The sequence below is a fragment of the Panicum virgatum genome, chromosome 9K (genome assembly GCF_016808335.1).
Source record: "Panicum virgatum strain AP13 chromosome 9K, P.virgatum_v5, whole genome shotgun sequence".
NCBI lineage: Eukaryota > Viridiplantae > Streptophyta > Magnoliopsida > Poales > Poaceae > Panicum > Panicum virgatum.
This window is the reverse complement of record NC_053144.1, coordinates 69932863-69952769: the sequence shown is the minus strand read 5'-3', so window position 1 is coordinate 69952769 and position 19907 is coordinate 69932863. Positions and strand designations below refer to the sequence as shown.

Genomic DNA, 19907 nt, shown 5'->3' with positions numbered 1-19907 from the left:
TAAAAAAATAGAGATGCTCATCCTCTACAACCAGTTTAGGAGTGGTTAAAATAGTTTATGCAGTATGGATGACAAACCCGAGTTCAGGGTTCTGATAGCAGATCATGTAGAATGGATTCAGTCCTCTATACATATACGAATGCTTCTTTTATCACTTCGGAGCCGTGCAAGATCAAAGTTCTATGGATGGTTTATTCCGTGCACAAAAAAAAATGGAGTGCACAACACACTTGTTACACAACAATGTGTGCTTTAATTTTTCTTCACAGTACACAAAGAGCCAGTTACAAACGGCGTACAACTCAATTTACAGGAGGTACAAAACCATCACATTAGACATCTACCAACTTGTCAAAATTCAATACGGCCAACAAACTATGCTGTTCAGTGCATTTGTGCTTGCGTATCTTGATCAGTCTACAGCCATGGCATCTGAAGCACCGCCGCTTTCTTCAATGCTCATCTTCTCCTCAGCGATAGCTCTCAGCTCATCTGCTATACTCTTTTGCTCATCTTCAATCGAGATCTGCAACTCCTCAACCTGTTCAAGGTACAAACATATGAACAGATATTCCCGAATCAATCTACTATGCAGAAGGCTGAACTAGAATATGGCACATGAGTATGTAGAAGGAGGTTTCCAGCAGGAGAACCGCATGAGAATTATGATGTGAAAGGGCAAAAAATGTACACCAGTCCAATGAGAAAGGCAAGTAAATAATCAAATGTTCAACTCGGAATTAGGTGATCACTCATGCAAATCTCAGAAATCAATGTATAATCATAACAAACTTATACTTCACTAAAAAATATACTGTACATATTAGCACATACAATTGATGAATCGTCATACATGAGATACTATATTAATTCAGTTTTATTTCTATGTGCCACCACTAGTCTGCTATATATTATATATAGAGGGAAAACACAACCTAAAAGAGAAAAGACATTAAGCATAAACTCACCACATGTAGAAGAAGGGCAAATTGCTTTTTCCGTAGTTCCAAAGTCCTTACGCATGCTACATTCTCAGCCTCCAAATCAGATATCTCCTTCTCAAGATCTGCAATGAGTTTCTCAGTTTCTGACCGTGGAGGCTGCAAAAAAATCAGCTTCCGGATTGCTTCACATTCCTCTTTGTGCTGCCTCTCGATCTTGCTCTGCTCAAGTTGCTTCTTAAGATCCTCAATATCAGTCTGAGCTTGCAAGATCTGTCGCTCAATCTCAACCTGCAGCTCATTAAAGCTATCCTTCTCCCTAATGTTTGCATCAACAACAGCCTTGCTTTTTAGAAGAGGTAGTTCAAAGGTGTTAATTTCCTGTATGAAGGCCTTGTACATTCTCTCGCAGTCGCTTATGTTATCTGTATCTTTCTCAATCTCAGTGGCAAAGGACATGAACTTCTTCTGAAGCTTCTTTAGTGGTGGTTCACCCCTGGTAGTTGTCGTCCTAGTTAGAAGCCTGTGCTTAATGATCGCATCATCCTCCTGTGACCCAAACGCATAGTGTGAAGACATTCCTTCACCCCTTCCAGCTACCTTCCTCCCTTTGGCAAGCATTTCACAATGCGGGATCCAATAACTGAAATCAGCCTAGTGCTATGAAAAAAAAAATTATAATCTAAAGTCAGGTAATTAGGTTGTTTCATTCACGATATAACAAATTATATACATCTATAAATTTGAAAGCCTACATAGATACATGAATACCCATAAAACTGACAATACAGCTTATACATGAATATTTGTTCTGCCAAGCTGTAGTAAAAATGCAACAGAGTGATGGGGTAGAGTGTGAATCAAAAGCAGAGCAAGGTCATCATAATTAAGGGAATGGATCAAATGACTACTCTGAGTGTAAAAGAGTAAGTTTCTACATCTAACTGCCATACATAATTTAACAGAAAAGGCATTGCAAACTTCTGCTATTCACTGCATTTTTCTATTTGCCCCAATGCTAAATTTTCAGTAATAACCAAAGAACATTTTCTTAACAATGAAATGAGCACATCAGGTTCTGAAATGGTTAATTACGCTGAGACACAAGTGATCCAATTACAAAAGGTGGAAAAGTTCCATGGGCATCAGTGCACACAACTCGGTCAAAAAACAATGAAATATAAACAGTATAGCAAGAACTACTCGCTAAAGCTTTTGTCACTTCTTCTTGTTACCAGATTACCAGTGTCTATAGACCACGCGTTGGCACAGCAGCACAAGATGCAAAACATGGGCATCCTAAAAATCTCCATTAAGTCTAGCTCAAACAACACCAGGCAACTAATCATAAAGGAGCAGGGCCGCACCCAGCATAGGACATGGGTGTACATCGATAATTCTTGCAAACGAAATCAAAGTTAGGTAATATATTGTAACAGAATTCAGATCCGAACACAAATAGTTTTAGGGTTTGGGGTGCTCCCTCCGTCTCGCACAGCAGAAGGAAAGAGAAGGGGCGGGCACACCTGGAGGATGCACTCGTCGCCGGCAAAGGGCTGGGCGAAGACAGGACAAATGGCGCCGCCGCTCGCCCAGGCGTCGCCGCCAGGGAAGGAAGAGTAAGGGAGGAGAGAATCCGAGTGAAGGGAAATTGTTCAAGAAACAGAGGGAGGAGATGAACCTGTGCGGCTAAGCCCAGAGCGGCAGGGCTGTCAATGAGCCGAGCTCGAGCGAGCCAGCCACCTAAAGCCGGAGCATCTCGAGCCGAAGTCCATTTGAGTCCGAGATGTTATCAGAGCCACTCCACTCTAATAGAGTCCCTACTTTTAAAAATAGAGGTAAAAGATAAAAAAATACACATTCCAGCAGGTCCCTACTTAAATAGGGAGGCACCCAAAATTCCCCTCCCAGCCCCATCTCCCACGGGTGCCTTCAGCGGCATCCAAGCTCCTCCGCGCCGCCTCCGCCGGCCGAGCTAGCAGCGAGGACCCTACTCCCCACATAGCTCCGTCTCCCGCACTCCGCACGGCGGCCTCCGGCAGCGAACCGCGCACACCGGCCTTCGCCCGCTGCCATGTGTCGTTGGAGCTCGCTCGCCCGCAAGTTGGCGAATCTTGCTTGCACTCATGTCTCTCTCACCCGCTCGCACAGGCGGAGCTCCCAATTCCCACCTGCGCGACGACGGAGCTGCAGACACGCATGGAGCTCCGCCCGCGCAGCGGCCGAGATCCTGCTCGCATGGCGGTCGCTGGCCGCTCGTCGTGCGGTACTAATGATAGATAAGAACACGGACGTATAACGTTAGTGTCAGTGTTAGTTTTATAAGGAGTTTTATGGATATTAAATATTATATCGCATTATCAAATTTGCTTACGTAACAGTATCATTATAAGGAAAGAGAGGGGGGTTATGTGAGGTGAGAGGGGTATCATTCTTATAACACTTATCCGCTTCAGTTACCAAGAGTGCTGGGAATAGTGGAGTGAAACTATGCACTGATATTGACCTAAAAGACGAATTTAATTTAATAAATAAATGGAAAGAGAAATGTATACGGACACTCATCTGTGCAGAGTAACTTCTCTCGAAAAGGTGGGCACCGGCAAATGGCCACGGTTTCATACTGTACTTGTGTGAAAAGATGTTTAAAATGTAATCTTATGTTATGATTTTTTATAAAAATTCAGGGATTAATATTCTTACACAGTTAACCCAAAAGCAGTTTACTTCAAGAGTTTCGAGATGTGATTACAGTTAATTATCTGATTTCTACTCATCTACTGTTCGATCGACTAGGGATCACGCGCCAACTGACCAAAACGCAACCATCCAAGGCATGCATCATGCAACAATGCGCCAGCACGCTGCACATGCGTTGCCGTCAATGTCAATTCATGCATTCACAGGAATCCCACCGATTCCGCGCCGTGACAAGAAGAGCTTCCCAACGCGTCTGCCACAGCCGCACGGTCACCGGCTCTCGTGTATTCGTCCTATCAGCAGGCGCCATCACAATTCACGAGCTCGTTAGACACAGTCGGGCAATGGCTGTAGCCCGTAGTTGTAGCTGCTGCTTGCAGGTGGTGCTGCTTTGGGCGGCGCTATGGCCGGCGCTCTCGCCGTCGCCGTGGACGGTCGCTTTAGCGGCCGCGGCCGTGCCGGCAAAGCTCAAGGCCGCGCCGGTGCCCGTGGTGCCCGGGCCGGTGTCCAGGGTGGAGGACGCTAGGATGTTTCAGATATACTACGGCCAGAGTTTCAAGGTCATCAAGAACTCCGGCGACGGCAAGAGCTACCTTCTCATGCAGGTATGCAAATCACTCGGAGCTGCCGATAGCTGAAGCATTTGCGAGTTGCGGCTTCAGATTCTTCGTCAGTTAAAATTCCGAGTGAAAATTGGGATAAGTGCGCGTGTGCAGAACACGTCCAAGATGGCATCCAAGACGAAGTACTGCACGGGGAGGATCAAGTCGTTTATAATCCCCCTCGCCAACTTCTCCGTCGACACCACGGCTTCTCCAGGTACGTGCTTACCGCGCAATGAGAATACAAAATTGAGAATTCCTTTTCAAATTTGTTATTGAGCAATTCCTGTCCAAAAACCACCTCGAACACAGATACTGCAAAACTGAAAACGTACATCTAATGCAGGTAAATGAGCCAAGAAATGCAGCAATGGCATTTCTGAACTTTCTCATCTGAAATATTCACTTCATCATCAGTTTCGTTCAGTTAGCACCGAGATAAATATATCAGTGCTAGACAATCTTTCTTTTTGAAAAGGAACAAGGTTATCAAAATCTCACTTTTTCTCCTGCTTTCTTTCCTTGAACTGACAGCTCCATTTTGTTCCTTTCAAGAAAAAAAACCTCCATTTTGTTGCCAAGTACTTTTGCGCTCTTTTCTTCTGTACATAAAATCCGTACTGGATAGGAGTAATACTGTTTCCACCTTTATCTGCAGTGTCATTCTTTGAGGTGAGCAATGCGGGGCAAACTGAGACTCTGCAGCAAAGTCCAATGGCCAATCGATCCTTCCGCCAGAGAAGAAAAGGAACAAAATCTGAGAAACATATGTATATGTATACAATTCTTCATCTAGTCCGTACCAAAAGCTAAAATAAATGTAGCTAGCAGTTACTAATAAGTAGCATGCATACACGATGAAACAAGAGGCAACCAAAAAATCAGAAAACCCAGGATAGTGCACAAGTAAATGTCCGAAGCTTATGGCGTTTATTACGTAACTCATGAGTAGATCTGACATGTCTGCAGTTACTTGGAGTGCTAGAAAACTTGAAGGGAATAACATCAAACCAAGTTGCTTCTCAATGTGTCCTCCAATCGTACACAAGTGGAAATACCCAAATTGTTAATAGGACTGATGCACAGACACTCTCGCAGTTTAGTGCACAATTCATAAGCAATATAGATGAAGATAAAGGTTGCAACTTTGCAGTGTATGTACCCTTGGAAGAGGATGCACCATTACAGGTAAGCAGTAACAGGAACCTGAGCTCCTCTGGAACTTGTCTAGTTGTTCATATGCCTAAAACTTAGATACTGTCTCTTCAATGGTTCTCTCCAGAGGGCTGAGTGGATCAAGTACTTGGGAACTTTCACAAATGCTGAAGACAGGGCAAATGCTGTCTATGATGCAGTTATGACCACCAAATGTAACTCTATTGAATTATAATGCAAACCACACTTTGCGGACTATTTGTTTCATTTCTGTAGCATGTCATTGCAGATAAAGAGAAACTACTTGTGCTTAAGCAAAGCAGCGGCAAACCTTAGCACGACATTCAAGCCTATAGTAGCGTGGATTGAATACACACAGGTATGCAACTACAAAACCAGTAAAATGGTAACTTTCTCATAAATTCAAGTAAATAACACATGCTCTTAATCACAAACCTGCTCCATCCACCACTGTAGGGAATGTGGACATTCGTCAAAGAAAGTTATGCCTTACAGGTAAGATCGCTTTATATCGAAGGCTACATTGTGTAGTTGTCAAATAAACAAAAGAAATGTGGAGTGTGGACCGCTGATGTGCATGTTTGGTTTCATGAGCAGTACGTCACAGATGCAGGAGCAGAAATTGTCGATGCAACTATTACAAATAAGAGATTTAATAGTTCAGATTCAGAGGATATGGACAACTTTCATGCTATTCTTTGTGTGAGTATCAATCGTATTGAATCTAATATTACCACTTTATAATGTTAGATACTTGACCCACTCACTGTTGCGATGCACAAAAGGTCCCTACATTTTTTTTCTCTCAGCAGATTAACTTTGAAAAATTAACATTTGAATTATATCAAATAAACAATTCCTGCAAAACACCAAATGATCTAATACTTGACACATGTTTTCAATGAATCTACACTTATCATCTAATTAAGCTTGGTTCACATATATTTCTAGACAGTGGACGTGGTAATAGATCAGACATATGCTTTGGAGCCTGCAGAGTACAAACTATCCACGTTTTTGGAGAATATTAATGTTAGCCATGACTCCTGTTTTAGTTTTGTATCAAACCGCAGCATATGGAGGTTTGACAAAAGGATAGGAGCTTCTGGAACACTTGGTAATAGAAGCATTCTTATTGCTAAAACTCCAGATTATATCTTTCACTCGTGCAATGATCTAATTGATTTTTCCATCTCAAAGAAATGGTATCATAAACATTGTCCTTCTTTTTCCTTAGATTGGTACGATGGAGCTATCTCCCAGCCCCAGTTGGTTCTTGGAGATCTAATAGAAGTTTTCTTCCCAACGGGGAACTACACAACAATTTACTTCAGGAACCTTGCAAAGGTATGGGCTAGGCTTTCTCTATGCTACCTTTTTCCTTTTGTTTGATTAATTAACGACATCTCCAGAACAAGGTTGCTGATCAGAGGAATTATAATTACACAGGAAGAAGGGGTCACTGAGATTGGCCCTGAAATGTGCACTAGGAGCATCTCTGAACCCATGGAGCCTATAACCCTGCCCTGCCAATGATGAGCCCAGATGAACACAAAGACTTTTCAAGCTTACTTGCAGACAGTGGCAACTAGTTGATAGATCATTTTAAGTTACTGACAAACTGATCTGAACAGAAGGTTTGCAAAACGGATTAGATTACAGAGTTGAGAAAGATATATTTGAACTTTCTTCAAAAATATGTTGAGAAGCAATTTCTATTTGGTCTGTTGATCATTTTTCTTTTCTTTTCTTTTTTTCAAAATGAGGATATCTGTTGATCATTTAATAAGTTACTACAAACCAAGACCAATGTGTCCATGTTGAAGAAATTCTATGCAATTATCAAATAACCCATTTTTGAAACTGAAACAGTTGTTCTCAATTCGATAATATGCATGTAATTTGTATTTTCTTGACTGATCTGTCCTAAAAGTTTTACAAACTGAGATGCTAGCTGCTTGCACAGATTGATTAATGATTAGTCCCAGTATTTAGGTTACAAGTAGATAAAACAAAAATGACACAAAGCTGAAATGCAAACTTCTTTAGAGAAATATGATAAAAAATAACATTAGCCAATTGAGTTTGGAGGCTACAATCTTTGCGTGTACTTGGATTCTTATTCCACTTCTTGTTTTTATAGTTAGCTGGTAGCTGTTTTGTTTTTTGCCCTGTAAGTATCCCTTTTCTCTGGTTGGACATTTTAAATAAAATTACACAGTGGGGGCCTCCCTCGCCGTGTTTCCAGGTTCAAAAAAAAAATAGTACACTACACAAGTTCAAAAGATGAGGGGTCAATAGAAAGCTCATTTAAGTGAAACATACTTACCCATTCAAGTGCTCTTCCATGTTTATAAAGAACAGGTTCCAGCGTATTAGTTTGGATAATCCAGAGTATCTCTGTTCCATGACAAGAATGAGGGGTCTCCAAGAGTCCTGAAAGGAATGATGTAATTTTCTCACTGCTGCAGTCATAATATGAGGAAGACAGCTATTTGGCTCCTAGTATTTGCATCTCATAATCAGGGAAAATACATTAGTCTGAGATAAACAAATATATTATACCTTGGCTTAAACATGTAGAGAACTACGAAAACCAGTGCAAGAAAAAGGCACAAACCACCTACAATCAGATATGCAACACCAATGAATTTATTTTTGCCTCCAATCCAAGATGTAGTTGAAAGGACCAATGCTTTAGACCCTCCAAAACTATAAGTGTTATAATTGTTCTGTATAACAACAGTTAGTTGATCGTTTGCCATAATATCTGTCTCAACTCTGCCATAAAGCTTTCTGAAAGTTGGAAGGGCAGCAGTTCTCATCCAAACAATGAGATCTTCTTGCTCACTTAACTAAACAATTGACAGAGAAAAATGGAAAGAAAATAATTAAGTTAGATCAATATCTAGAAGAAAATAGACGTAGAAGTGGTGAAAAATATTAGATGTTGACGATAGAGAGAAATGTACCGGTATGCTCGCATTTAGCTTAGCACCACCTATAAGATTTCCATTCTGAAAGTTCCTGGGATAAACATCATTGCCAAATTTTTTGTTCTTGTCACTCTGCCAAGCTATATCTTTTTTATTCACTTCAATCGCTTTCTTGTTGACTGAAATTGTATATGTGTCATTGAACAAACTCCAAGCAACGAGGCCACATGGAACGATTGGAGCACCATCAGCACTATAACCTTCAGGATCACAATCTTTTGTCAAGTGTGCAGCATCCTTATACAGCAATTGTTTATCACTACGACTTTTCACGTACCTTAGAAAAAATGAACAAGAAAATGGTGTCCGAATGTCAGCATAATTTCTAAGTAGATAACATCATCAAAGTCAATTCATAACAGTTCAATGTTCCTGCTAATGCAGTAGATATAAAAGGACATATGGTATTTAATTCAACGGTGTCATGGTTCAGTGTGCCTGTCAATGACTTGATGCATTTGATATAAAACAACTGGAAGCAATGAAGTTTTTGGACAGAAAATTTGGTTGAAGAATATACCGTCGATGGTTCTGATAGAAGTCACCAATCTGGTAATATATATGAATTGGGCTCTTCATATGCTTAGGCACCTAGTGGCATACAGCAACCATTTAGTTCAATACAAATTCTGGTGGGTAAAAGATGAAAGATTGCATCTTAACACCACGAGCAATAAATAAGGGTAATCCTTCACACTTACTAACTCAAATAGACCTAACTTTAGCTGTCATACTCACAGTTAGAGTTCTTGTGCATGATTTATTAATCTTGGAGTCCTGAATGTACCCGACCTTGTCAGTCATGGGCCCACAAATTGTATCATATCTATCTATCAGCTCCACAATCTGCATTTCAGTCAAGTCACAGACTAAAAAACTGCACAATATATAAAACCAACAAATACAAAATGTATCTTTTTTTATGTACCTCTTGTGATGCAGAAAGCGATGCAAGACCAATTGGGACAAATAGGATGCCAACCAGTAAGAAGGCAGAAATGACCTGTGCTCATGAAAGAGGCTCATAAATTCAATAGACAGTGTAGCAAACATTTAATGAAAAATAATAGAATATTGATCAGTGGGTTAGCTAACTACAATTGCTGGAGTCAGCAGTGGTTTGCATGCTGGAAGCTCCTGCTGTGTAAACTTAGAATCTGCGCAGCATTTAATACAATTAATGTTAAACCCCAAAAAATCTTTGGATAACACAGCATGCATTTGCAAGACAAACGAAAGGAAAAGGGAACAGGGGCTAATACATTTGGGCTTATTGGATTTCTTCGAGTTATCCTGAATTTCGAATGGATCCATCTGCAGCAACAAGGTTAGAGGCAGAGCAACAAGATAAGAATATCAAGCTGGAAATGGCTGCAATTCGGCGAGGGGATAAACAAAGAATCGTCAAACCCAATACACAAAAACTGTAGAGAAGTCTATAGTTGACCAAGCTGAAAGGGAAATTTCGGGCCCACCGGATCCAAAGCAATTGAAAAAAAATGACAGAGAAAGACCGTACTTATGACTGCTGCTTTCGCCGCTTTTAACTTTGTCCCTGTCTAAGCCACGATTATGTGATGATTATGACACCGACAACCCTACCACTAGGAATTAGGATGACGGGAGGGTACGGCAGTCGCGTGAGGATCACGACCTTTGAACCCAATCGCGTACGAGGAACGGAATTCTTGGGTCACAGGCGTCCAGAATTCCCCGGCCACAACAAAATCTCCCAAATAAAACAAGGAAGGCGATTGGCCTAGGCACTGACACTCGCAAGGGTTGGGCGGAATCGGATTGTGTACGCTCAAGGATAAGAGCCGACGCGGTGAATTGGGTCATCGGGAGCTTACCGGGGAGGCCTTCGATCCCATGTCCCGACGGGGAAGTAGAAGAGGTGAAGTCCGGACTCCGGAGGTGGAATGATGGTGGAGGAGGGCAGAGAGCGACGGGGGTGAGAGGAGGCGCCCCGACGAACCAAATGGGTCGCGAGGATGGACGCCGAGAGAGAGGACAGACGCGAAAGGCCGTAGCCCAGCTCGTTTAAGTGGGCCAGTCTGTTCATGGGCTCATTTCTAATGCTCCTCTAGGCCGCGTTGGACTTCTAATAATTTTGTGAACACCACTTTGGAGCGAACCATCCCAGAATGGTTCAACTTAGGTCGCGTTCCATGATGCTCAAAAAAAAAAGTGTTCCGGAGATGAGCTCCTAAAAGAATCTGGTTTATGTGACCCGCAGTTTAGCAGAGATGTCGCCTATGTTGTGGATGATGATTTACTTATCTATCGGGCTTCAGCAATACTGGTGATGAAGCATTGGAGTAAGGTAGACAAGGAAAATGTTTTGGAGATGGACGTATTCATGTGCTATTCCCACCCTAATTAACTATACATACGAATCTACCTGGAGGTTTTATCAATGATTGTTTGGATCAATCTTTCGCAGGCTGTTGATCTGCTAAAAGCGGCGGCCTTGACTTCGAAGACGGCATTGACAGATGTGTTCATCAGCAGGCTGGAGGAAGCGTGCCAAGTCCCATGACAGCGTTACGGTCCTGATGCTAGAACTTCAAGTTTCAATTCAGTGGGAGTGGGACTACATTCACCTGTTGGTTGTCTCCATTAAGTTTTTGGCTAATCTGGTATTTCCTTCCTTCAATGTCTGCATTAGATAGTTGCACTAGCAGCTGGAAATAATTATCATGCCTGTCTGTGCAAGGCACAAAATTAAACCATGCTCTATCTTAGCTTGTACCCCTAGTTTGTACTCTGGTTGTTTCCATGCTCGGCTCTAAAGACATGCATTTCAAGTTTCGTTTCTAGTTAAATCGCCTGTGACTGCTGCGCCAGCAGTTCAGTTCTGCATCTCTGACGAATTCAACTAGGTTTTTCACTTTGCATTGCGACACATGTGACTGGATGAAAATCATGAGCGCAGCTGTATCAATCATAACAGGCAAGCGATTCCGAGATGTTGAATGGCAATTAATTACCGCCACTTGCGAACCACACGAGCTGATTAATGTTACCGTCGCGCTAATGTTTTAGACAATGGTGCATGGTTTAGTTACAAATTACATTGCATACTTCTCCCAAATAAAATTAATACATTGCATACGAATTGAAGTCTGTCCTTGCTAATTTTTTATCGTGTTCGACTTTCCTTGCGGATAAAAAGATGGATGCATGCAAATCCACCACACTCAACTCGGGTTAATAATTAAACCTTAGTACGTAGTATATACTAAAAAAACATGAGTAACTTTCAAAAAAAAAACATGAGTCGGAAAGAATCTTGTTTTGCTCTTGCACTTCAAATCAAATTGTTTCAACTCAACTTGTAAGGAAATTTCCCTTCTCCATGAGCATTTTTTTATGTTTATGGGAAATATTTAATGTTCTGCCCGTATTTCCGGCATGGTACGGTGAAAGTGCAAAGGCACTCCAATTCATTCAGGATCATTCCCCTGATACCGTGCTTATTCTAATAATAACATCATTGACGGCTTGGATCGAGTTCAAAATCTGAAAAATTGCGTAATTTTTCTAGCTTCCATGGCATACATATGTCGATCATCCCAAATAGTACAATCGATGAATAATCTCAAAAAAGTATAATCGATGTAGAGATTATATATATATGGTACCATTGCTGAAGATAATAGTTATGCACGTCAAAAAAAATTCAGAGACTCCGTGTGGTGTGATCTATCATGCATGGTCTACTTCCTAGTATGATCCCAACAATTAATTAATTAATCCAAGACGCTGTGCACAAATATTCATATTCACATAATAAAAAATTAACAAAAAAAAGGGAGAAGCAGAGGCAAATTAAATCTGGTGGTGCGGCGCGCATCCTGGGTGCAGGGTGCCAATGAATGCTAGTAGTAGAGAGCGGGCGGATCGGATCGGATGGGATGGAATTGAATCAGCGATCGGCGGCGGCGGGGCGCGGGCGGAGGATGCGGCAGCGCTCGGAGACCTTCTGCTGGAGGTAGTAGGGGTGGAGCGGGTGGTCCGGCGCGAGGAAACCCCAGCGCCGCCCGTTGCGCGTGATGCTGAGCAGGCGCAGCAGCAGCTTCTCGGTGAGGTCCCCGTCCCGGTCCCGCGCCACGCACCGCGCCACCCGCTCGATCCGCCGCTTCTCCTCCGCCGACAGCGACGGCGCCGCGCGGTGGTCCATCGCCGCCGCCGCCGTCTCCATGGATGATGAATACTCACTCCTATGGGAGGAGCGACGAGTCCGACTCGTCGGGGTACGGCTATTAGGAACAATAAATAATTAATAATCGTCGTGCGTGTGCGCTTCAGAGACCCTCCTCCTCCTCCTGGTAGCTACTACTACTAGCTATATATATATAGGACGAGCTGGTAAGGAATAGTAAATTTTGACCGCTAATTACGTTGTCAAACAAAGTCAGTTTACAAAATTAACTTTAGAACCCCGCGCTAGTGACTCTGAAGAATCTAACGAGGCCTTTGACCGCGCGATTAGAGGATGATTACTGTATCATCACTGTAGCAAATCATCGATTAATTACTGTCATTACATTTGTCGCGAAAAATTACACCCATCCCTAAAAATTTTTTGCAAATAGACTTCATTTAGTGCTTCATGCATACAAAATTCTTTTTTCCAGGAGTGTGCGTGCTAGTATCCTTGCCAAACCAAACAAGGCCAGTGGCTCCAGCCTTCCTCCTCGGCAATCCAATCCATCACCGCCGAAACGGAAGGTCTCCTATTCAGGGGGGCCAAGGAGAAGCACAAGAGCCTGCCGTGCTCCGATGGGCTGAGGAGCCCAAACCAAAAAAAAAGTCGCGATCCGATTCGTGGGCCGAGTTTGCATAAGCCCAGCTCCAAATTCCTCTCGCCGGAGATACGCCGCCTTCTCGGTCAAGAGCTCGTCGCAATTCCTCTCGAGAATACGAAATTTGGATATATTTCAGATCCGTGGAATCAGGACGACAAACACTTGGCATTCCTTGTGACAAAGATGAGCCCATGGCATCGCATTACAATTTACAAGGGTCGTGCGGCAACAAATTTTCCACCTCACCCACCACCACACATGACGGCGGATCCTGCTATAGGCGCCTGAGGAGTCGTTCAGAGGCACCAGCACCAGCAGGAGAACGACGAAGGCGCGTGCCCTGTCTCTCGGATCTCAGCTGCCATCTCTTCTGTCCGCGCCGCCTCTTGGCTCCTCCTCACCTCCGCGGCCTCCCTCTTCGCCTCTGCTCGGTGGCTTACTGCTGCCAGCTTGTTGGCCAGCCTGTCCTGCTCGCGCGCCCGTTTTCGTTCTATCTTGGCCTGTAATCAGAGGAACGATTTGTCAAGATCTGCAAACTGAGTTTCCCTTCAGTTCTCTTGGAACCAATATATCGAATTCGTACGAGCTTCATTCTTGTCCACCACAAGACATTGGAGCTTGCAAGTACTAATGATGCACACATCCAGTGGACACTTGGCAATAGGAAGAATGTTCTGAAGCAGAGACTAATTCAGGCACGGTATACAGTATTGAGTAACTGGAACTGGGCAAATTGAGTACTACTTCTGCTTCAGTATTCCAGATTCAATCTAATCACAGGATAATGAGATTTTTCAAGGGCGATGGTGCTTTATGGGATTCAGTCGTCGCTTATAATGGAAACTGCATATATACAAGCTCCAAGAAAAAGTTTCGTTTATGGTATCTAGATTATGAAGTTGCAGAGAAATCAAAATGTTACCTCTATCCTCTTCATTTCAGCTTCGATTTTCGCTTTCTGGTGATTTTCCCAAGCTTGGATCTTTGCTTCCTCCCTGTGAAACCTACATAAGTTCAAGGATTGGATAAATAATTAATTAGAAACTCCATAAAAACAATTGCAATCCTCCATTTCACGTGGCTTGGCTTGTAATCCACACAATTTGCAGTTGTATTGTATACCATATTAACTTTACTATTGTTGGTTAGTGTGCTTTTTTCATGTCATGTAGTCAGCATTTTGTATCTAAACTTCCATTCTTCTAATAGCAAAGCATACTAATCATACGTGTGTTCAAGCAAACAAAGATATACGAAGATAAAAAAAAACAGATGAATTTAGCCAACACGGATCAAATATACCTTGCAAGATACTTTGCCTTCTCTGCCTCCTGCCAATCCGTAGCTCGAGCCTCCATGTCGATATTGACAACCTTATGGGTTGTACTACTTGTGAGATGTGCAGCAGCTTTCTCTTCCTTACTTGCCCATGCGGCTATAGTAGTCTTGCCTAACCTTTGGCCAAGATCCATAATTTCCTGTCTCGTATTTATTTGTAGCTCCTCCTCAGACATCTCCTTCTTGTTAGAATCAATATTACTTAAACTGAATTCAGTAGTACGTTGCGGAGTTGGTGTCCGAGAGGATGTTGGACTAGATGCAATGATAGGCGTCCCAGTCCGAGAAGGCTCCTGGCTCGCAATTGGAGTCATTTCTGTTCCCATGTCCCTCATCGAGACTGACCTAATTGCAGCCTCTGGTTCATCAACTATTGGAGAACTTTGTGCAGGTTTAAATAAATCAGACTGAGTTAGACCTGAAAATAGAGTGTACCATAAATTTTCATCAAAAGTGCACTGAAATGTACCAATATTCCAATAATATAGAAACTCACAAAACTTCCTTCTGTAAATAATCTGTGAACTTTTAAACCACATCAGCTATCATCTAATAAGAGAATGATGTAATATGCCTGAAATATATCCTGATCTGAAAGGTGTTTATCCTTGTAATCATTTCCCGAAAGGAAATAAGTAATGCACTTATTTAGCGAGCAGATTTAGGCAAATTTGACTGTCATATTTATGTACTCCATATTTGTTATAAAAAATTAAGGGATGGTAAATGAATTACAGTTTACTTTTTAAGGGCCCAAGAGCCTGCCATGATGAAAAGAACAGCTGAACATCAAAGCCAGACTTTTCTGCACCAGCAACTCATGATGCTACACTTTACCTATCCCTAATTCAGCCGCTCTAACATTTCAAATTTGGCAACCAAATATTCCTTAGCTGAACCATGCACGCTACATCGTAAACAACTACTGATTATTCAACATCCAAACTACGTCATGCAAAATAGGCTGAAATCCAATGGCATTAATCAGAAATATGGCCCTCACAAGTCGCTAGGATAATATATCATACTATATGAGTTGAAACATTAAAAAAAACAATAGCATGGCAAAGTTGAAGCTTACCATCTGAATTCTTAACCAAGGGTCCAGTGCTAATGGGCACATCCGCGACCACCTTAGCAACAGCTGGTGGGCGGCCTCCATGTTCAGGAAATGCCAATGATGACTTCTTTGGCACAGTCCCAGTGGCAGGTCCCGCGCGGCCTGTATGGTTTGACGTCGGGCTGGAAATCCACTTCTCGGCGTCGTCCCACTTCGAAGGAGTTGGCCGGGAGAACGGCGGCAGTAACGCAGCCACCGCCGCGGACCTCTTCACCGTCGGCGGTCCCGATGAGCTGCTCTCGGAGTCGAAGCTATCGTCGTCTGGAGCTCGGTGTCTTGATCTGTGACCACTGTGGCTCGACATGGAGGTGGAGCACTCCAAGCTCCCTGTCGACACATTCAGTATTCAGTTAGCGTTCAGCAAATGGCAAAGGTTGAATCACGAAGCAGTTTGACGATTGTTCAGGTGGGGGACTTACTTCGGTCGTCGAGCTCGCCGGAGTCGTTGGCCTCCGGTGATGTGTCATCACCGCTGCGCTGGTGTTTCTCTAGCCCGCGAAGCATTGCTCGTAGCTTAGCTGGAGAGAATCCACCGGACTGGAGCAGAATGAATGAAGAAATGAGTTGGTGAGGCAGCAAGAACGAAGAAGGGTGAAATGTGGTGGACGACGAACCGAATAGGTGAAATAGAGGAAAGGAGGCGAATCGAACCAACAAATTGCCAAATTAGAACCGAAAAAAGCTGGAATCGCAACGGAACGGACAAGAAGATCCCAGCTTTTTAGTGAAGTGTGCGCTGAAACGCCCGACCTATCCCAATCCCACCCATCTTTGCTACCGCCAGCAATTGAAAGCTACGGAACAGAAAGCACAAAATTTGAGAACAACAGTGATGGGTAACATCAGATTGCAGGACAAAGCTGCAACTTTTCGGCAAAATGCGCGTCAAATTTAACCGCACAAGTACCAAAGCGGCAGCCGAATTCGAAAGAAGAATGGAGAATGGAAAAGGCACTGCAAGGAATCTGTCCAAACGGCAACAATCCTGAACTACCATCGAGTTCGGCAACGAACTAATTATTAAAAAGTCACACCTCAAGAAACATAAATAGTATGGATAGCCTCAAACTTTTGTCCAATAACATCACGAACCCAAGACAAGCAAGCAAGAGCCAAGAACGCGCGAAACTTAACAAATCGAACGAGATCATCTGTGCCAATGCCAGGTTCCACTCGATCTTGTAACCCAACTCGGCATCAGGACGAGGACCCAAGCAAGATCCGGAAATGAAGCACTCAGAAAAGCAAATTCAGGCAGGGATCGCGACGAGGTGCGCACCTGACGGGAGAGCGGCTCGTGGATGCGCTCGTAGTCCATCAATGGCGGACTCTGAATCAGTGGCGGGGCCTGGTGGAGTGGGAGCTGGGGAGACCCGATGAGGAGAAGAGAGGAGGCGGCCGCCGAGACAGGAAGCTTAATAAGTGGGGATCGGCGGTGTCCGTGGACTTGTGATTTCGTGATGTCCAACTGCAATATTATAGTGGTAGTGCGCTTAGTGGCGGTGGGATTTATTAATGCTCATGTGGAGGATTAGCAGCAGGAGTTTGTGCGTTAGCAATTGCAAGCAGAGATTTTGGTTGGATCCATTCCCCCCTATTTCGTGAGACGAGAATTCCTTGTTTGTTGTTGCGTGTTTGGATGGGTGCGAAAATTCAGAATTCTTGTACAAATATCAGGGGAAAGAGAATGTGCTCCTGGGACCAAATGCACCATCATTTTGCATCTTTAACTGCTGGCTGAGGTGAATTTGGTTTCCATTTCGGGACTTTTTTCGTTAGAAAAAAAAGAAATAATACATTTGTTTGACAGTTTTTAATAGCACAAAAATCTTCCAACAAGCGAAGTGAAAGCACATTAGTAAGAAACTACAGTTTATTTTTACGGAAATTTTAAGTTGGCAGATTATCAGTTGCGGTGCCTACTGCCTAGTACAATGCTTATTAGCCTGATACTCTCTGTTGAAAAGGAAGTTGTCAAATAGTTGATCGTTGTCAGGTGATCAACTGATGACTGATCGTGGAGGAACACCTGCTTGAATGCTTGATGCAAGTCTGGATGCAGAGAAGGCAGAGAGAAGAAGTTTAGGGCCCCGTTTAGGTGCGCTCCGTAAAATTTTTGAAAAAACATCTTTCAACATTTGAAGTGCTAAACATAAACTAATCACAAAATAAATTACATAACTCGTCTGTAAATTGCGAGACGAATCTAATGAGTCTAATTAATCCGTCATTAGAGGTTGTTTACTGTAGCATTACTGTAGCAATTTAGTTTCTGATTACGGCCTAATTAGGTTCATTAGATTCGTCTCGCGATTTACAGGCAGCAGTCGTAATGCGTTTTTTATTTCGTCTAGATTTAAATCTCCATGCAGGTGCCGGAAAAAAAATTAGAATTTTGATTTTTGTAACTAAACACGGCCTAGGTTTCCTACATCTCGAGCAGTTCACCTTTGCCACTGCAGCAAGCAAACGCCGCAGATTACGTGCGCCGCGGTCTGCACGCAGCAATTGCTCTGAACTTCTCGGATAGCGTCTGCTGCAGCTGCTGCCGTTTCCGTGTTTGCAGAAGGAAGCAAATTTAAAATTTCCTCCTTTTTTTCTTCCACAAATTTTATTGAATTGCCCTGCAGACTGACGTCATTTTAAAAGTGAGATCGGGATGATTGCCATCCGATATAATGGTTAAACCCTTGTTTAGATGCGTAAACTTTTGGGTGTAAAGTACTGTAGCACTCTCGTTTGTATTTGGTAATTATTATCTCGTTATGGATTAATTAGGCTCAAAAGATTCGTCTCGCAAATTATAGACAAATTGTGTAATTAGTTATTTTGTTTATTTATATTTAATACTTCATGTATGTGTTGAAACATTCGATGTGATGGGAAATTTTGTAAAGTTTTGAAATTTTGAAGGCAACTAAACAAGAAAGGGCCTTGTTTAGTTGCGTAAAAATTTGGGTGTAAAACACTGTAGCACTTTCGTTTGTATTTGATAATTATTGTCCCGTCATGGGTTAACTAGACTCAAAAGATTCGTCTCGCAAATTACAATCTAACTATGTAATTAGTTATTTTATTTAGCTACATTTAATACTTCATGCATGCGTTGAAACATTCGATGTGATGGAGAATCTTGTAAAGTTTTGGAATTTTGAAGGGAACTAAACAGGGCCCTACTGTAAAGAAAACCTGCAGGCTGCAGCTATAAAAATAACTAGTACTACACTGTGGTTATATTGGTAAAGAAAAAGATGGTTTTACTCTTGCTACCAATGGAGGAAGCTGTGTGACACTTTGACAGGGGAGGCACGTGTGGAGCGTACAATCTGAATCTGAGCGTTGGGCTAATCAATCGAATTCCTCGTCCATTTGGCACGTACTAGGAAAAACTTGGAGAGGTGGGCAACATATTTGTGTCAGGCAGGCAAGTGGTGCACTGACCATACGTGACAGGAGGACCCAACGGGCACACACGGCATGGGGACTATTCAGAAGGGGGCAATAGCCAAACATGAGGGAGTGTTCAGAATTCAGTCGTTTTGAGCTGGGAGTGTTCAGAATTCAGTTCGCGAAAAAGTTTGTGTTTTGGCACTGTAGCATATTTCATTGTTATTTGACAAATAATATTCAATCATGAACTAATTAGGCTTAAAAATTCATCTCGCGCTAATCAGTTAAACTGTGTAATTAGTTATTTTTTTCAATTGCATTTAATGTTCTATGCATGTGTCCAAAAATTCGATGTGATGAGTATTGTAGAAATTTTTTTTGGAACTAAACATGCTTTTACTCCTGCTGCCTTCTTTGGTCCTGTATCACACCCTGACCCTGGGCAGTGGGGCAGGCATATGTTTTGGTATATATTTTTTGGTCCCCAGCTCGTGAGTGTCTTCAAAAGAAAGATAATTAAGATCAAAGGTTTGTTCATGCCAGGTCTGGGACTTTCCTTGATTTCATGTACCAACCACACTTCTTCATGTGGAATTCAGGTGTTAGAGCCTGCCTTTTTTCCAGATGACTAGAGCTTTGATGGGTGCATGTACATATTATGAATCAACAATGGAGTGTTGCTTTTCTGAAAAAGGTGAAAAGGCCACAAGAATCCAGGGGACACAGGCCACTATCCTGGTTGGCTGTTTGCTGATACTCAAAAGGCATGCCATTTCCAGATGACCAGGTCATCTCTCCTTTGGAGTGGGACTGCAACAAGGATGTGTGCA

General features: G+C 42.7%; 5 protein-coding genes across 8 annotated transcripts; 1 reads left to right on the top strand and 4 right to left on the bottom strand.

Moving 5' to 3' along the window:
* Nucleotides 1-165: 165 nt before the first annotated feature.
* LOC120647533 (THO complex subunit 7B-like) lies at nucleotides 166-2696 on the bottom strand. 2 transcript variants are annotated; one of them, XM_039924353.1, is made up of 3 exons: nucleotides 2468-2696; nucleotides 969-1601; nucleotides 166-541 (listed from the first exon to the last, which is right to left on the bottom strand). In XM_039924353.1, the coding sequence occupies exons 2-3, from the start codon at nucleotides 1560-1562 to the stop codon at nucleotides 413-415; spliced, it is 723 nt and encodes a 240-aa protein (XP_039780287.1). In that variant the 5' UTR covers nucleotides 1563-1601; nucleotides 2468-2696; the 3' UTR covers nucleotides 166-412. The 2 variants fall into 2 exon arrangements, with proteins under 2 accessions (XP_039780287.1, XP_039780286.1); XM_039924352.1 differs by having other exon boundaries at nucleotides 969-1595.
* Nucleotides 2697-3891: 1195 nt separating this feature from the next.
* Nucleotides 3892-7288, top strand: LOC120647529. 2 transcript variants are annotated; one of them, XM_039924347.1, is made up of 11 exons: nucleotides 3906-4246; nucleotides 4358-4460; nucleotides 4902-4915; nucleotides 5213-5431; nucleotides 5526-5597; nucleotides 5688-5777; nucleotides 5876-5914; nucleotides 6017-6121; nucleotides 6371-6536; nucleotides 6657-6766; nucleotides 6869-7288. In XM_039924347.1, exons 1-11 carry the CDS (start codon nucleotides 3986-3988, stop codon nucleotides 6953-6955), a joined length of 1266 nt encoding a protein of 421 aa, XP_039780281.1. In that variant the 5' UTR covers nucleotides 3906-3985; the 3' UTR covers nucleotides 6956-7288. The 2 variants fall into 2 exon arrangements, with proteins under 2 accessions (XP_039780282.1, XP_039780281.1); XM_039924348.1 differs by lacking the exon at nucleotides 6869-7288 and having other exon boundaries at nucleotides 3892-4246; nucleotides 6475-6536; nucleotides 6657-6767.
* Nucleotides 4582-10410, bottom strand: LOC120647530 (ALA-interacting subunit 1-like). 2 transcript variants are annotated; one of them, XM_039924349.1, is made up of 10 exons: nucleotides 10269-10410; nucleotides 9678-9729; nucleotides 9514-9572; nucleotides 9344-9418; nucleotides 9154-9261; nucleotides 8936-9006; nucleotides 8392-8692; nucleotides 7985-8274; nucleotides 7749-7855; nucleotides 4582-5000 (listed from the first exon to the last, which is right to left on the bottom strand). In XM_039924349.1, exons 1-9 carry the CDS (start codon nucleotides 10287-10289, stop codon nucleotides 7795-7797), a joined length of 1038 nt encoding a protein of 345 aa, XP_039780283.1. In that variant the 5' UTR covers nucleotides 10290-10410; the 3' UTR covers nucleotides 4582-5000; nucleotides 7749-7794. The 2 variants fall into 2 exon arrangements, with proteins under 2 accessions (XP_039780283.1, XP_039780284.1); XM_039924350.1 differs by having other exon boundaries at nucleotides 4582-4971.
* Nucleotides 10411-12143: 1733 nt separating this feature from the next.
* LOC120647531 lies at nucleotides 12144-12725 on the bottom strand. Its single transcript, XM_039924351.1, has one exon. It carries the CDS (start codon nucleotides 12620-12622, stop codon nucleotides 12347-12349), a length of 276 nt encoding a protein of 91 aa, XP_039780285.1. The 5' UTR covers nucleotides 12623-12725; the 3' UTR covers nucleotides 12144-12346.
* A 613-nt stretch (nucleotides 12726-13338) lies between these two features.
* Nucleotides 13339-17216, bottom strand: LOC120647528. The gene is made up of 6 exons (XM_039924346.1): nucleotides 16967-17216; nucleotides 16107-16224; nucleotides 15649-16014; nucleotides 14532-14985; nucleotides 14152-14233; nucleotides 13339-13729 (listed from the first exon to the last, which is right to left on the bottom strand). The coding sequence occupies exons 1-6, from the start codon at nucleotides 17003-17005 to the stop codon at nucleotides 13526-13528; spliced, it is 1263 nt and encodes a 420-aa protein (XP_039780280.1). The 5' UTR covers nucleotides 17006-17216; the 3' UTR covers nucleotides 13339-13525.
* Nucleotides 17217-19907: the final 2691 nt, after the last annotated feature.